The sequence below is a fragment of the Camelina sativa genome, chromosome 6 (assembly GCF_000633955.1).
Source record: "Camelina sativa cultivar DH55 chromosome 6, Cs, whole genome shotgun sequence".
In the NCBI taxonomy this organism is placed as follows: Eukaryota; Viridiplantae; Streptophyta; class Magnoliopsida; order Brassicales; family Brassicaceae; genus Camelina; species Camelina sativa.
Window position 1 is genome coordinate 13,161,491 of NC_025690.1, and position 18,231 is coordinate 13,179,721.

Below are 18,231 nucleotides of genomic sequence, written 5' to 3' on the forward strand. Positions count from 1 at the left end.
GCATTTTCGTTTATTAATTTTTTATTAACTTGTCCATTTTTCATAATTTGTTTCCTAACTTGTTGTCCATCTTACAGATCGCTAACTAGCCTACACTAACCATCAAGATACCACAAGTGTTCGCCTAGACACTAAAACAAGTGTTGAAGACCAAACTAACCAGGTTTGTCTCGATAGACAAGATCTAGTGGAGTAGTACAAAATTGTTCATTACCTTCTTACTAAATATTGTCCGTAGATTTCCATCAATCGTAAACTACGGGTGAACTTATTTATTGACAAAGAAAACATCGAAAGTCCAGTTAGATATTAATTGATGAACCACATATATGTAAGACCTTAAATTTGTTTCAATATTCACTAACTTTATTTTCTATCGCGCATATCTGCTAGTCAATCAATGGACAACACTAGTGAACTCCCTCGACGACAACAATCGATAGACAACACTGATGAACTTCTCGAGAAAAACACTGAATATATTATTATTCTTGTCAAACTTGCCCAAATTTTGCATATATTGTTGTTCATGTTCTCAACAAAATCCAACCATAAAATATAAAAAATCTTTAGATTTTTTTCTCGGGTCTGTTATATTTTAGATGTTTTTTTTGTTTAAGATTAATTTTGTAGAGAAATCTAAAATTCTCTATTACACAACCTAATAAAAAAGAAATTTATTCACCATTAATATTTTCTTGGCTGCAACAAAAATTGTCCCATCGAAACCGAGCGATTCAAATCATCTTGCTTCTTTCCTTTTTCTGTTTTCATTTTATTAAATGACAATATCATCATTTTATCAATGCCTTAAAATTAATAAGTGGCAGTTTCATAAATGTTCACTAAAAAGTGGCATTCGTGGTGAGTTTAGTTTTGAATATTGCAGTTTTCATTAAATTCCATAAATTAAAGATGGCGTTAAATTTACATGTAAAATATTTAAAAAAAACACATGAAGTGGCTCAAAAGTAAAATTCATAGTTTACTACCATAACATAGAGAAAGACTTACGCTCCCGAACATGGTAGTAAATTTTTTTGGGGTAAGATGGTTAGATAAGTGAAAACAACTTATAACCTTTAAAGTGAAAACGAGTCACAATGTTGGAAATAAAACTATAAACATAGTTAAGAAAAAAAAATCCATTCAAATTCAAATATTCATTGTTTCTAGAATGGTCATATCAGGTAATTAACCCAAAAAAAAAAGTAGGTGGAGATTTTAGATATCTTTCAGATTTCTACTTATCCAATATGTACTCAATTTAGAATATATAGATTCTCACATCCTTATCTTTGGTTTTCTTATATAAGATAAAAAAATACATGACTTTTTTCTCATTCCAAAAAAACATAAAACAAATCCACATGAAAGATAGTCGGTGACAGCCATGAGCCATGGCATGAGAAAAAGCAAAGTTTCCTTGGGATGGAGAATCTATAAACACAAAACGCTGGTTTCGTAAAGAGGTTAAACATATTTATCAGAAATACACTCATGAAATAGTCATACTTTGTAATATGATTTTCAACTGATTTCTAATTTTTGGTTTTTGGTTTTTTTTTGTTAATTTTTTATTTTTGGTGTACTTTTTAGTTTTTGCAAAATCAAAAACTAGAAATCAATTCTATTTAGTTATTGGGTTTTTTTATGTAATTAAATATTTTTAAAAATATTTTTAAGTTATTATATTTTAAGTTTTAAAGATTGTTATAAGATTATTTGTTATAAAAAAAAGTCATGTAAAACTTTTGAGAAACCCACAAAATTTGGTTTTTGGATTCTATGAACAAATAACCAATGTCTCTTAAAATCTGATTTTCCTAATTTCTAAAGAAATTAAGTCTTATTATAATTATGAATGGCTAATTATTTAATTTTTGCTAAATTAAAAGCCAAAAAGTGGTTCAAAATATCTTGCCATTCAAGGCATCAGTTTATTAGTTTTTCTGAGTAAGCGTCCAAACTCTTCTTGAAACTGGTTTTCAGACTCTTTGGTTCTAGATCCAAGATAACATTTTCTGCTACCACAGGTGTTATTGAATATCTAAATCTTGTACCATTGATGTCTTGAATATCAACTGATTATGCATCAATTTTTAGCTTTTGATTCGGTAAACTCCAATTTTTTGGCCATAAACGATTAAAAAAAAACTTGGTTTCCTTAAAATTAGAAAAATTAGATTTTGGAAGATTTTGGTAATTACTTCATAAAATCCAGGAACCACATTTTGTGAGGTTTTCAACATGATTTTTTATTTATTTTTCCTTTTATTTTTTCCTAATATATTTTTATACAAAAACCAAAAACTAATCAACTTACCATTCAAAATTTTGCAAAAACTAAAAATCTCCAAAAATCAAAAGCTAAGGACATGAATGGAAGATGGTTTTAAATGGATTTTAGGTTATAGTTTTTAGTTTTTTTTAATCGTTTTGATTTATTATTTATTGCAAGTTATGAGAACTGTTATAAACGAGATTCTACCATGGGCAATTCCTTCAAACCCCATTAGATTCACTACAAAGACACCTTTCTTCTCCATATTCTCTTTTCTACCTTTGTCTTCAATTGTATTTAGAATCCTGGCGAATGGCTATAAATGTTCATCACTGGAGATCTTTTGTAAGGATACTTTCGCTAATCTGCATAATTAGCAAATCACGTTATTTGGGACTCAAGCTCCAAATTTCCTCGTGTAAAAGCATTAATCAACCGTTGGTCAACCGTTGGGCCAAGGGGGCTATCACATAGTTTTTGATTTTTAGTTTTTGTTTTTGATTTTGGGGTTGTAGTTTTGTAACAGATTTTAATTTTTGGTTTTTTTAAAAAATTTACATAAAAAAAACAAAATAAAATAAAAGAATCATAGTTTTTCTTAAAATCTTTAATTATGTGGAGTTTAGCTTTTCTTAATATTTGTAAAGAAAAGTTAAAAACTAAATTTTCTAATTTTTGGGAAATCTATTTAGTGTAAAAATTAGGGCTGGGCATTCGGATAACCCGTTCGGGTTTGGGTATTACCCATTCGAGTTCGGGTAAACGGATTTAGAAAAATAGAACCCATTGGGTATTTTTAGATATATGGGTTCGGTTCGGTTTGGGTACTATCGGGTTCGGGTCGGTTTGGGTTACAAATTTTAGAACCCGATTAGTACTCGAACTACCGGGTACCCGAAAAAATATAATTAAATTTAAATAAATTTAGTTAAATTTTGACTTACATAACAAAATATTTTAGATATTTTGATTATTTTTGATATTTAGGTATAAAACTAAATGAAATATTCAAAATTATAATCATAATTTTGGGGTAATTGCATTATATTAATGATAAATATTATAAATATATTTATATGTTTGGGTTTAATGGGTACCCAAACGGGTACCGGGTATTATCCGATCCTAACCTGAACCCACGAGTATTAGAAAATAGAACTCAATAGGGTTTTATAGGCAAACCCGTACCCAACCCAAACCCGGTTTTTTGGGTCGGGTTCCGGGTTGGATATTCGGGTACGGTTTTTATGCCTAGACCTAGTAAAAATCTTGAATGGAGAAAAATGAGTTATTGAAAAACAAAATCTAAAAACTATTGTATAATCTATTTACCATTCAAGGCTTAAAAAACCAAAACCTAAAATTCAAAAACTGAAAACTAAAATCTAAAATCATTTAAAAACCAACAACCATTCATGGCCTGAATATTTTTGTTGAATGTCTAAATCTTTTACCATGGATGTATTGTATATCCAAATCTTGTACCATTGAATATCCAAGATTACATAGCCAGAGGCAGGCACGTATATATTGAAATCTATATAATTAATCGTTTTGTTTATAGCCAAAGAGATTAGTGGTCGGTTTTCAAAGAAATCAGCTTGATAATGCACACGATTCAAATTACGGACCAAAGAACCGAAGGTTAAAATTTGAGATTAGTGGTCGGTCGGTTTCCACTATTAAACAAAATTCATCTAGTCTTCTGTGGACATTACTTACGTTTTGTTGTTTCCTCTCGTAGGTTGACCCTAGACTATTAATATGGAAACTAATCATTGCTGCAGAAAATATGTAGTAGTGGCTTGCGGAATTTGAGAATTAAATTACATGATCATATATTTCATCTTTGTGATTAATTTAAAGATAACGTTTTTATTTTCTTCAAATAAAGGTATCTTGTGTTGTCATATATGTTCATACCCAAAACTTAACTAAGTTGTGTTGAAAGCAATGATAAGTTTCCATATTTTTGGAGAAATTCTTAGCATTCTTGCTAATCAAAATATTTCTCTTTGCCTTGTTGATTGAGAAAACAAAAAAACCATTGGTTTTGGTGGTATTAGTTAAAGGGACATGACGGAGGTGACAAACAAGAAAAATACTATATACTATGTTTAAAACATAGGTGGATTGAGTTTAGAACAGTTGTGTGGCTGTTATAGAAACGAAAATATATTTTTGCATGTGTGAACAGAACATTACGAAGATTTCATTAAGAGAATTGACCTGACTGAATGAGATCATTTTTTTTTTAATTTTAATTAGCACCGGATTCGATGTGAGCTGATGAGCTTGTTCTTTGGTTGGGAGTTTCACGCAATCCCACCATGTGTAAATTAACTCAGACCACAACCTAGGACACCAAGACTAGTGACCCATGGCACTATGACTTTGTTCACCAAGGAAACCTGGAGCCGTAGTGTGACGTCAGTTAAATCATTGTCTATGACTCGCTTTTCACTTCAAAACTCATAGAGCCAAGATATAGATTATAGAGTCAGCTGTGTCAAGAAAGAAAACAATATAATTATATAGAAAACAAATTTACACTGATGAAAATTTTAGTTTTAGATTTGAGGGATATTTCAATAGAATCCAAACTTGAATAGTAGGACATTTGTTCTATCACCGGTTGATATTCTTATTGTATTTTTCAAAAAATAATTAAATATAGCATATATATTGTGTCGATTTGGTATGTCGTGAAAATATGTTTATGTATGTCGATTTGGTATAACTGATTATTATTATTACTTTGTCAATTGGATGGATATATCCAGATTTTTTAATATTATTCTATATATCTGTACCTTGTTATATTTGTTAATATTTTAGAAAACATAAGACATTTTGTTTAGATGACTAGATAGAAGAAAATGATTTGGTTAGAAATTTGTTAAGATGTGCACCCGTTTATAAGGAAATGATGTCTATATATTTATAATTTTTTTTGAATTTAATGTTAAATTATATTTAAATAAAAAATAAACATTTTTACATCGCAAAAGCAAAACCTAAACTTTTCTATGACCATTTAGGAAAAACATGTTTAATAGAATCTTGCAGCAAACCAAATTTGAATAGTATCATCCTCTCTATTCCTGATCGTGCTGAGCCAGTTGCGAACACTTTTATCGATTAGCTTGACAAGCTTTTCCATCATAGAAGGTTGTTCTCTATGACGCATATCATTCTTCTTCCTCCATATAGAATGTAAAGTGTTCTAAAAGGTATAGCCATTGAAAACCTTGTGACAAATAGTGAAACTACCGTATTTTGCTTATTTTGAATAGTAAACTAACTAGTGTACTAATAATGTTTTGAAATCTGACTATTTGTTGAAGGTATGGATTCTGATTCGATTTCAATGGCTGGTTTAGTCATGTGGTTTAAAAAGAATTGAGAACAAGGTTTGGTTGAGATTGGTTGAACCGGAATTGAAGAAGCAAGAGGAGACCTTCTTTTTGCGAGAGAGGGCTTGCTGTTTTACTCTGGTGTTGGTCTAAATATCATAGAATCTTCTACTTCTTTTGTAACGCTTTCATTCTTATACTCGAGAAACTGAGATAGACTCCATTGTTGTTTAGCTCTACTCTGATTTGTGTTCATCACTTTGGTATAGTGGATTGTAGAACTGATTCCGCTCCAGATGTAGACTATATCACATCAATCTGGTTGAAGTAGGTAAACAAAGTCTCGTGTGTTCGTTGTTCTTGTTTGAGCTTTGCGATTCGTTTCTTGGGCTGGTTCGAGTTATACGTAAATATATTGAGAGTTTTGTGAACTCATGGGGAGAGTTTTGCTAACATTAATTAGTGTGTCGTCCTTTCCAAAATCGATTAAGAAAATGTTATTGACCTCACAATGTCAAATTACCATAAAAAGAAAACGTTATATGTATTTGTTACACCAATGTAATACTTCCACCAGTAACATAACTTGCAAAATACATTTAAAAAATAAAACGAAAAATTCCAAAACTGCGGCTGCAAAAGGCCAATTATTGATATGGGTATTTTTCCGCACTATGAACAAACCCATCTACATATATTCTCAAGCAAGTGGATAAAAAGCAAGTTTGGCCAGACCACACGCTCCTTCAGGCGCATCAACGTCTCTCTTGATTCTCATGTAACCATTTTCTCCCCAATCTTCTCCCCATGAGTTCCTCAACAACCAATACTTAGTCCCTTCTTCACTCACCCCGTAACCAACAATGGTAACTGCATGAGTCATATTCATCTCGCAGTCCTCTCCGTCGAATATCCCGCCAGAATATTGCATAAACGCAGCTCCTGACCCATCTATCGCAACGGAAACAGGTTGTTGAGACACCGCTTTTAGCAATGCTTCCTCATCATTTTGACGAACCGTCTCGTAAGCGCTTGATGTTCATATATTTCACCTTGTTTTACATAGTATGTTTACATCTTTTGCATGATTTACTATCCATTTTGGCCATTGTTGAGTAGCTTTAGGACTGTTTATGCATTAGAGTAGATTTGCATTGCATTTGCATAGTTTCTTGCATAAACAGGTGATTTTGGATCCTAAAGAGCATGGAAGGAATGCTGAAGAGGATTAGAGCTATCAAGTGAAGAGAACAAGGGAGCTAGAGCTGAAGAATCAAAGTCCGAGAGCCTACTCGACCGTGTGCGGAGAGAGACTCGACCGAACTAGAGAAGCAGAAGAAGGGGGCACTCGACCAGGCACTCGACCGAGCACATGGTCGAGTTGACCGAGCCGCCTCCCTATTTTGTCTGCTAGCAGATTTAGGGCTTCCCCACTTTTGTTTATAAGTCTCTTGTACCTCATGGCCGCCCACAAGAAAGAGAGAGAGAGAGTCAGAAATAATATCTAGTAGCCACCAAAACCTAGTATTTTACCCTTTTGAGGATTATCTACTTTATGCTTTTTCTTAGAGAAGATCATTAGCCACTTTTGTACCAAAACCAAGAATCTTTGATACTTGTTGGTTCCATAACTTTCTAGGTATTGAGTATTTGAGTTTGATTTCTTCTTCAATATTGTAGATCTCTATCTCATTTTTCTAATCATGCAAGTTTCAATGATTTCTGGGTTTATGATTTTGTTCATCATGTTCTGTGATTGTGAGTAGTGGCTTAGGATCTTAAGGATGGATTAGGCTGGGTAAAGGTTATGGATGTTTAGATTGATCAAGATTTATTGTTACATATCTCTTCTGGCTTAGATAAGCTCTATGCTATCCTTATACTGAGAGGGTGAGGATAGATCTAAGTCTTCTTAACATCACAACAATGTTTAAGAAGCTGGATAAGGCTAATGCTAGAGATTATCATTAAGCATGGTAAGAGATTAGATGTTTTGTTTGATTTTTGACAATAATGATCTGGGTTTTAATGCCTGCTTTTATATGTAATACCCAGTGAGAGTTGGGTCTAAGAGTATCTAAGCTTTATTGTTATTGTCATAAAAATGGATTAACATGTCTTCGAAGATCATTGTCTAGAGATAGCTCATTGATTGAGGTTTGTTGGTCAATCTAGAAAATCATAGCTTAAGCCCAGCCCATGAATGCATCCTTAGGACCTTTCTTTGTCTATTGATTTTCTGTATTAATCCTGTTAATTGCTTGTTGTTTGATTCACTTTTGCTTTGCTCTGTTTTCATTGTTATCATGTCTCTGTATTGCATCCGCATTCCCACTCGACCGACCACTCGATCGAGCATCCGATCGAGTGTCTGTTCGAGCTCCATCCAGAGTTTCTATTTTAGTATCTTTACATTCTGCATTTCATCATTATCATTAGATTGCTAGATAAAAACATTCATCACATTTGGCTTGACTTAGATAAGTATTCACATCCTGATTGATTGCATCACACTCATTATGGATTGACATCCTTTATGCTACAACTACATAAGGGTAATTGAAACACCTTGCATCCACCTGTTCATCCATCATCTCTACCATCATTCATCACCAACAACCATACAAAATAACATGTTTCAGCGCTGATGGTTGCAGCAACAGTATGAGTTGAGTCACAGGTTTGTTGCGATGCCTGGTAAGGATAACTATCCTCTGTGGTGATTCCTTGGTTGTTTATAATATAGCTGAAAGCACTCGACATGATCCCTCCGTTACATCCGTTATTCTCAGTGTTGCAATCAACCAGTTGTTGCTCTGACAAGGATACGAGCTCTCCTTTCGCAATCTTCGTAATGCCTTCCAATGCTGCCACTGCCGAGAAAGCCCAACAACATCCTGTTCCATTTCAATTAAAAAATATAAAGTTTATATTTTTAGTGTAATAGTTATAAAATTCATATACATTTATAATATCATATTTTTGATAAACACTCATGAAAATATGTAAATAAATTGGTTCATTTATTTATGCATGTGTTTCAAGAATAATAGTATCTAATTTTTTTTTTTTTTAAAGAATAATATGAATTTTCGTGTGATATACTTAAAAAGTAAGTATGATGCGGTTTTGATCCGTAATCTTGCTATTGTACAGGAGGAAGTCACACTAGTTGTTTAAACAACATACCACATTTTCCTTGGTTCTTAACCGGTGTAACAGCCCCTTCCAGTCTCCAATCCATGCTCTCACCGGTTTCACTGACATTTTCATGTCTAAATGACACCGTTTTGTAAGAATCCAGACATCCAGTGATGAAGTACCTTCGGGCACCACCAACCCCATGTACCTCGCCTCAAATTCCTCGTCTGTGAGGTCAGAGAACTTGTTGACATCCAACTTGTAGGCCTTGTTCGTATTCATGTTGAAGCTCTCGACGAACTTTAAGTTCTTCTTAAAGATTTCAAACCTACTCGCTTTCTCAGCATCGTGTGAGTAAACGCGATGGAATCGAGACATCCATTGCTCATGTTTCTCAATGGCAGAAGCTTCAAAGAGCCCACCCCCACGAGATGTGGCTCCCGAAGTTCTTGAGCTAAAAATAATGGCCAGAGTAAAGAAACTGATCGAAGCCATTCTACTAGAGAGAAAAAGTATATGAAATGTTTTGGTATATAAGCGTTTAGGTTTATATGACTTTGTTGCCAAGAAACGAGTATGAGAAGGTGGTGTTATATAGAGATTCTGGAGCGCGTAACATGTTTTCTGTTTGAATAGTCTTAATTAACGACGTTTTATTTTAATTATGATAATCTTCTAACACGCTACGAAGTCAAGTAAATGGTCAGTCATCTTACGTCATTTTCATAAACACCTAATTTTGTTAGGTCCGTTAGCGCAATCTGCAACGTATTCTTGGGTCTAGGTATTTATCGGAGAGTAAGCCTACAAAAAACATTTTTCTAAACATTGTTGATAGATTTTTTAGGAAGGGCTAATGTACATGATCACATGCATTAACACATTTTAATGGGGTTGTGAAAATAACTTTTGTTTTATAAATAACTCGCATTTCATGAAACAACTTAGTTTTGCATAAGCAATTGAAAGTTTCCATAATGTTTGGAGAAACTATTAGTAAGGATTATTACGATCGTTGCCGTGAGGTACTGAGTTTAGCACTCAGATCTGCTAGCTAATCAATGGAAACCCCTAATGAACTTCTGATGGACAAACACTAATGAACTACTGCAAGAACAACAATCAATAGACAACATTGATGAACTCTCCGAAGACGATATTGAATATATTGTTATTCCTTTCAAACTTGCCCAAATTTCGTATATATTGTTGTTCGTCGTCAACGAACGTCGATGCTGTTCTCAACAAAATCCGACCATAAATCCAAGAAATTTTTCGTTTTTCTCTCAAATCTATTATATTTTACATGTTATTTGTTTAAGATTAATATTGTAGATAAATCTAAAGAAATTTGTCCACCATTAATATTGTCTTGACTCCTACAAAAATTGTCCCATCAAAACCCAACTATTCAAATCATCTTTCCTTTTTTTCCATTTCATTAAATGATAAAATCATCATTTTATCAATGCCATAAAACTAAAAAGTGGTAGTTTCAGGAAGGATCATTAGAAAGTGACATTTGTGGTGAGTTTTGTTTTGAAAGTGGCAATTTCAATGAAATTCCCTAATTTATCTATATTATTATTTTCACAGCAACTTTAGCAAAGAAGGCTTGAAGTTGAGAATTATTTACATCTCATGCCATTGTAATTTAATATTTTCTTTAATAAAATTAAAAAAAAAAAAAAATCATTTCAACTCTTTTCCATTAACAAAAACAAAAATTTCCTAATTTGTCTCCTTATTAAATCTGAAATAAAATTTCCAAATTTCATTCTCCTAAAATCTCTCTACAAATTCTTTACAATAATCGATTTTAAATATAAATTTATGAGGAGCCTATAAATCAGCTACATTTGATTTTCTATCTTCCTAATTAATCACCACATTCAATTCTAAAATACAATAATTTTGTCCCGAATTTCTATATATAAAATCATATTAAAAAAATTAATGACTTATAATCAATCAAAATTAATCTAATAATATAAACTTGGCATATTCCCATATATATATTATGCGATTTTATAGTTATTAATTTGTTTTAATTAATTTGTTTTTATACGATTTTATATATAGAAATTTGGGACAAAATTATAGTATTTTAGAATTGAATGTGGTGATTAATGAGATTAAGTTGAATATGTCCACCTATAAGTTGAATATATCCACCTATAAATAATGTTGACCCCTATTCTCAAGTTAGTATCACCAGCAACATAAAAAGATGCACCTATTTGCTATGCTCATTTGGCAGCTGCACATATACAACTGTGATGAAATATGTCGAGATGTCATGGAGTGATCACCAAATCTGGAGCAGTTCCTATGCCTCCCATCATCCCATGCCACAGCTGAAAGATAAGATTGTGACCTCTACGTTCTTTTGCTGATGGAAAACAGTCTAAAATAGCTGACTTTTTAAAAGTTTTTATGCTTTATAAATGTCTCTCCCCCTCTTTTTGTTTACTTTTCTCTCGGTTCAATACTTCTTATTTTATTTTTGGTCTATCATTCAAATTCACAGGGTTATATAGCTTCACGGGTTTGGATTAGTATTAATGTAAATTTGAAATATCATTATTTTGGTAGTACAAAATTATTCATTAAAAGTATTTATCAATATTAAAATATTAGACATATTTAATTAACTTGATTAAATTATGATTATGTAAAAATAAATTATTTCTCTGTATACTACGGGTTAAATCCTAATATTAACTATCAAAATACACTTATACAATTTTAAACACTAAATAAATTAAACAAAAATTAACAAAAAAATGCAGCTTATAATTTTCATATTTTAGTTTAAATGTATCTTTCCGCGGTGTACCGCGGATTAAAATCTAGTGATGTTAAATTTACATGTAAAACAAAAAAGAAAAAAAAATGATGGAACATGAAGTGGCACAAAAGTAAACCTCATGGTTGACTACCATAAGATAGAGAAAGATTTACGCTCAGGAACATGGTAGTAAAAACTTTTAAGGTATGATGGTTCAATAAGTGAAAACAAAAATTATAACTTATAAAGTGAAAATGAAAGTGAAAACAAGTCGTAATGCTGAAAACATAAAAATGAACATAGCTAAGGAATATATATATACATATATATATATATATATTATCCATATTCAAATATTCATTTTATATAAAATAAAATGGCCATATTGGGTAATATAATTAACCAAAAAAAGACAAAATAATAGGTGGAGATTTTAGATATCTTTCAGATTTCTGCTTATCCAATATGTACTTAATTTAGAATGTCTAGATTCTCACATCCTTAGCTCATATCTTTGGTTTTCTTACATAAGATATAAAAAAATGCATGACCCTTTTCAGATCCCAAAAAAACATATAAAAAAAATATCCACAAGAGAGATAAACGGTAAGCCATGAGCCATGACATGAGAAAAAGCGAAGCTTCTTGGATCGGGAATCTATATATAACCCGAAAAGCTGGTTTCTTGAAGAGCTTAAACGGCTTTATCAAAAATGCACTCATGAAATAACCATATTGCGTGATATGATTTTTGATTTTTAGGTTTTGGTTTTTGGCTTTTGGTTTTTGATTTTTATAGTTTTTGATTTTTGGTGTATTATTTAGGTTTTGCAAAATTTTCAATGGTAATTTGTTTAGTTTTTGGGTTTTTATATAATTATATACTTTTAAAAAAAAAGTTATTATATTTTAAGTTTTAGTTACTCTTTTAGGATTAATTTTTATATAAAAAATGTCACTTAAACCTTTTAAGAAACCCATAAAATTTGGTTTTTGGATTCTATGAACAAATAACCAAAATCTCTTAAAATCAGGTTTTCCTAATTTTTAGGAAATCTACTTTTCTTAGAATCAAAAATGGTTAATTGACTAGTTTTTGCTCAATCAAATGCCTAAATTGGTTCAAAATATCTTGACATTCAAGGCCATAGTTCGTTAGTTTCTTTGATAAAGTTTTCCATACTCTTCTTGAAACTGGTTTTTCAGACTCTTTGGTTCTCGATTTAAGATAACATGTTCTCCTACCATGAATGTTATTGAATATCTAAATCTTGTACCATTAAGGGCTTGAATGTCATCAGATTTTGCATCGTTTTTTATCTTTTAATTCGGCAAATTCCAGTTTTTTAGTTATTCGCGATTATATAAAAAAAAATAGGTTTCCTGAAAATTATTAAAAAAAAACTAGATTTTGGTGAATTTTGGCAATTTCTTCATAAAATCCAAAAATCACATTTTGTGGGTTTTTTTTTTCCTTTTGTTTTTACTTTTTTCCTAATAGATTAAAAAATCAAATTACCATTCAAAATTTTGCAAAAAATAAAATCTCCAAATCAAAAAGAAAAAATTATTTAAAAAAAAATACAAAACTAAAAGTAAAACTTGTGTGACTCTGCTATCTGTCAGGTTTGTAAAGGCGGATGGGAGGCAATTATTCATATCTTGCGTTATTGTCCGGCTATGCGTGGAGCGTGGGAGAGACTGCTTACGCCAGAGCGTAAAAATGCATGACCCTTTTCAGATCCCAAAAAAACATATAAAAAAAATATCCACAAGAGAGATAAACGGTAAGCCATGAGCCATGACATGAGAAAAAGCGAAGCCTCTTGGATCGGGAATCTATATATAAACCCAAAAAGCTGGTTTCTTGAAGAGCTTAATCAAAACAAAGTTAAACTTAATATGAATTATTTTAGTATCCTTTTAGCTTCTTTTCGAGTTTTAATCAAGTACTCGTAATTTAGAAAGTGTTTTAAAACTCATTTAGAACCAAAATCTACTAATCTAGTTCATTTTTTTACATAAAATTTTTAAGACGAGTTTCAAATACAATCTATTGGAGTTAAACATTCCTAATGAGGAATATATATTGGAGTTTAAGACGAGTTTCAAATATTGGAGTTAAACATTCCTAATGAGGAATATATATATATATATATATATTCGATTCAATTGGTAACTATGAAAATAATAACTTACCTGGACGGGGTCAACACATGATCATTAAGGTGTGTGGCCTAAGCTACTGACTTCCATTGCACTTTAAAGAAGGTAGCTTAAGGTCTTCCCAAGAGGAAGAGCCTACATCATTATTTGTTGTTGAGGCCTTTGAGAAAAAATAAAAAAACTATGAAATTAATAATCGGATTGTAAAAGTATTTATAAGTAACGATGTAAATGTGGAAACTCCATTGACCCAATGATTGGCAAAGGTTTAATTAATGTTTTTACACCGGTAAGTTTGGGGTTCCAGATTCATAATTTGCAATAATTAATAAATCACAAAAAAAAGTAAAGATGTAAATATCATCAACAAGAAATTGATAAAATAGGAAAAGTATTCTCTTAAGTCACTCTTATCCATCAAGTTCTTCGCGACACTTGCTAAAACAGCATAGCAACAAGAAACATTTGTTTTCTTTTTGCTAAAAAGAAACATATTTAGTTGAATGGACGAAATCAAAAGCAAAGCAAAGCATGAAAACATCAGCGACCAATGTAAACTGAAGAAAAAACATATTGTAAGAGGGTGATCTTGCACATCAGCACATGTTCATGGAAGACAAAGAACTACAACATCTCAATAGATATATGAGGAATAAAGGCGGCAGTAGATTTTACATGTACGAGCAAACAAAAAGGAAAGAACATGAAGCAGCACACAAGTAAGGACTTGTCGTTGATGACCATGACATAGAAAAAGCCAAAAAAAGTATACTTTTCCGAACATAGTCCTAAAAGCTTTTAGGGTTCGATGGTTTGATAAGTGACAATAGAATTTATAAAATCTACAAACCTATATACATTACTATATCCCAACTAACCTAAACGAAATCGAGCGATTTACCTAATGTCTCTAGGCCTACTACTGTTCCTTACTGGCTGCTTAGAAGTAAAGATGTCATCACAAGAGTAATTACAAATTACGGTCAACTCAACATGCCTTTTTCCATTAAACCATACAACAGTACATATTTTTCTTTGACCGGGAGTAAGATTCTCCTCTGCCCTCTCCGGTTTAATACCCCGGCGACTCATGGAAACAGAAACACACACATTCTTCTGAAATCATCATCATCTTTGCACAGCTTTGTTTCCATATGCATATATTTTTTCAAGTAAAAGAAATCTTTCCCTGTGGGATTTAGCAAAACCCTCAACCTTTTTTCACAGTCTTCACAACACACACATACATTTATTTTAATTAAATCACACACCCCCTCTCTCTTCACCAGAACAACTCCTTCCAATCTCTAGCCTCATTTCAATCGGCCAGGATTCACGGATAAGAGAGTTCATGGCCCAATTCGGGCCTGCACGGAACCAGGGAGTTCATCAAGAATCCATTTTAGACAAGTCGCAGGAAAGAACGCGAGATCAAAATTTATGAGAACGAATGTTCAATCTTGGTGTGTAGAGTAACGACGAGGTCATGTGCATCATCGAGGAGCTTCCACACATCTAATTGTCCTGCCATACTATGACACTCCCTTAGAATCTCATCCATGCTGTTATATTTCTCTATTATAAGTTTCCTTCTTTGCAACACCGAGGCCGCTATAGCATAGAGCACCAAATCATCCGTTGGAGGTGCACGCTGCCTTATCCTGCTCCAGGCAGATTTCCCCATCCCGGCTCTGATTGCTGCTTGATCTGCCCACATCACTTCCCATAGACAAAGTGTCTGATCGAGTGTTAGCTCTCGTCTGAACATCACTACAACCATTCTGTACACAAAGAAACAGTCTTCAGCTTGGAGTTTCTCTAGGTGCCTGTAAAGCTGAGAGTCTTTGGATTTGATTATCTTTGAGACTATGTTGAGCTGTCTTCTGATTCCAACCTCGTCCAGTCTGAAATTGTGACGAGCTTTCTTCATAAACCCGACGAAGCACCAAAACACTTCATGGTCATCAGGGATTACAGAGAGTATAGGAGAGAGAAGATCACTCATTCCTTGGCAATACCCAATGTCAGGGTCATACAAAGCATAAGCTTCAAGAACAGCAACTAACCGTGCAGCTTGAAATATTTTGTACGGTTCCAAGTGATTGTAATCTTTTAACCCAACTGCTTCAGCGGCACGACATGCTCTGTCCTCTGATATAACTGCCTGGGATGGAGAATAAGGGGTCCACTCTGAGTTAGCACGCACGGCATCTAAACGAATGATACGCTGCCACGTCACAAAATCCTCTTCTGTCCTGGGGATAGTTGAGTTGGCTGGATAGGTACTACTCACATCTGGAGTATCGGAAGAGTGAAAGACCTGTACCACTTCACTCTCATCTGAAGAATCTGAATCTGATGACTCGGAATTGAGTGTAGAGATAGTAGCATTGGTGATTCGTCTTGAACTACTGCCGTCTCTCTCAACTGTACAAGAAACTTCACTCATGTACCCGATATCTTCAGTGATGCCTTCATCACTTGAGAGAGACTCGCGGGCACTGACAACTTCATCAGAACATGAACTATCAGTGTCTTGCACTTGAGGCCAATCGTAATCATCTTGGATAGCGTCACTCCCCCTGTTTAACTTAAGATTCCCATTATTGTGTTTTTGAAGCCGTTTGCACTGCCTGCGTAGTCTCTCATACTCCTTTCTACATTTTGTAAAAAATTCAAAAACAGATGAGCTAGAGAATAGAAAAAAAGAGTTCAAAGTACAAAACTTTCCCATGTGGTAATTCAACCAGTCTCTCACCTTCTCCGGTTTCTTATAGTAACCCTCTCTTCTTTCGAACTATTAAAACCGTACCTGTTTTGCAAAAACGTAAATCAGCAAACGTAAAAAAAAAGAGGCAAAAGAGCTAGCTTCCCTAACTAAACAACTACTCTTCTATAGAAGCGATTGTTGCAATAACATTCACCTAATAATAGAGTTCTTGAGTTGACAGTATACTTACACTCCAAGAAGGAATGGCCACACTTCCAGCCGAATGCTCGGCTCAATACCCTACAAGGAAAAAATAAACATTCTTTAAAATCAACAACACACAAACGGTTGTGACAGTGAACTGGAGGAGTCCATGGAGCTGTGAGACTCACTCTACTTCGAACTTTCTTCAATAAATCCACTCCTCCATTCCGAAGTCTACCGTCAGGATTAAAGAATCTCTTCCACTGCTGAGCTCTGAGTGGCTTCTTCCTTTTCCTCCGGGACCATGGTGATTTAAGACGTTGCCTGATTGTGAAACAAAAAGGTTATACAATGTGCCTACTAGTTTCTCAAGAATAATTGGAAAAAAAAAAAAAAGAATTATCCAGAAATAGCCATGGAGTTATTATGAATTAATACTTAAAAATATTCACAATCATCTAAAACAGCAAAATTGAAACATTATTAAATCAATGTAATCGTCGATGATTAAGGAATCAAATCTATCTATCTGAAGGAGGAGATGAAGTCTAACAAAGTCAATTGCAAGGCAATGTATTCGAGATCTAATTCTATAAAAATCAAAAGCAAAAATACCATATAGAAATTGAGGTGCAAAAAAAAAGACTAACCGATCAGAAGAAGAAGAAGAAGAGCAAGAAGCAGGAGATGAAGAAGCGACAACGAAGAGAGCAGAACGTAAATGGATCCACGAAGACGACGAAGAAGAAGAAGAAGCAGGAGGAGATGATAATGGCGATGAAGGATTAGAAGACGACGACGTCGTTTGAATCCTTCTCAGAGATTTCATCTATATTATATATATATATATTCCCCCAATCCTCCTCCTCTCCCACACGATTTCAAAAAACCTANAAAAAAAAAAAAAAAAAAAAAAAAAAAGAGACTAACCGATCAGAAGAAGAAGAAGAGCAAGAAGCAGGAGATGAAGAAGCAACAACGAAGAGAGCAGAACGTAAATGGATCCACGAAGAAGAAGAAGCAGGAGGAGATGATAATGGCGATGAAGGATTAGAAGACGACGACGTCGTTTGAATCCTTCTCAGAGCTTTCATCTATATATATATATATATATATATATTCCCCCAATCCTCTCTTCCTCCTCCTCTCCCACACGAATTCAAAAACCTAATCAAACGGTTTCCTCCAATCTAACTCAAAAAGCAACCAATAACTTGAAACAGACGACAACTTCAAATCTCCGCCGCCGCCGCAGCCAACAATACCTCTCCTCTCCGACGAAGACCCGATCAAGTAAAAATTGAATTTAAAAAACCTCTTTATACCGCCGTCCGTCTTCTTCTTACACAACTTGCTTCGTCTTCGTCTCCGTCTCGTTTACTTTTTGCTGTTTGTCTCTATAGAATAGAGAAACGTGGGCTTACTTGTAAATCTCTCTCATCTCTCTTTCTCTATAAGAATCTAAATGAGGGGAAAAAAAAAAGTCTTGAAAGAGTAATGCGACTGATGAGAGAGAGAGAGAGAGAGAGAGAGAGAGCTTAATGGTGGTGGTGACTTTTTTTTAGTTTCTCTCTCACGA

At 33.4% G+C, this 18,231-nt stretch overlaps 1 protein-coding gene and 1 pseudogene across 3 annotated transcripts; both read right to left on the minus strand.

Moving 5' to 3' along the window:
* Window positions 6,341-9,320, minus strand: LOC104791158 (annotated as a pseudogene).
* On the minus strand, window positions 14,722-18,159 carry LOC104791159 (GTPase-activating protein gyp7-like). 3 transcript variants are annotated; one of them, XM_010516978.2, is made up of 6 exons: window positions 17,822-18,159; window positions 17,303-17,545; window positions 16,841-16,976; window positions 16,699-16,748; window positions 16,497-16,550; window positions 14,722-16,395 (listed from the first exon to the last, which is right to left on the minus strand). In XM_010516978.2, the coding sequence occupies exons 2-6, from the start codon at window positions 17,479-17,481 to the stop codon at window positions 15,177-15,179; spliced, it is 1,638 nt and encodes a 545-aa protein (XP_010515280.1). In that variant the 5' UTR covers window positions 17,482-17,545; window positions 17,822-18,159; the 3' UTR covers window positions 14,722-15,176. The 3 variants fall into 3 exon arrangements, with proteins under 3 accessions (XP_010515280.1, XP_010515281.1, XP_010515279.1); XM_010516979.1 differs by having other exon boundaries at window positions 17,303-17,464; window positions 17,661-18,159; XM_010516977.1 differs by lacking the exon at window positions 17,303-17,545 and having other exon boundaries at window positions 17,583-18,159.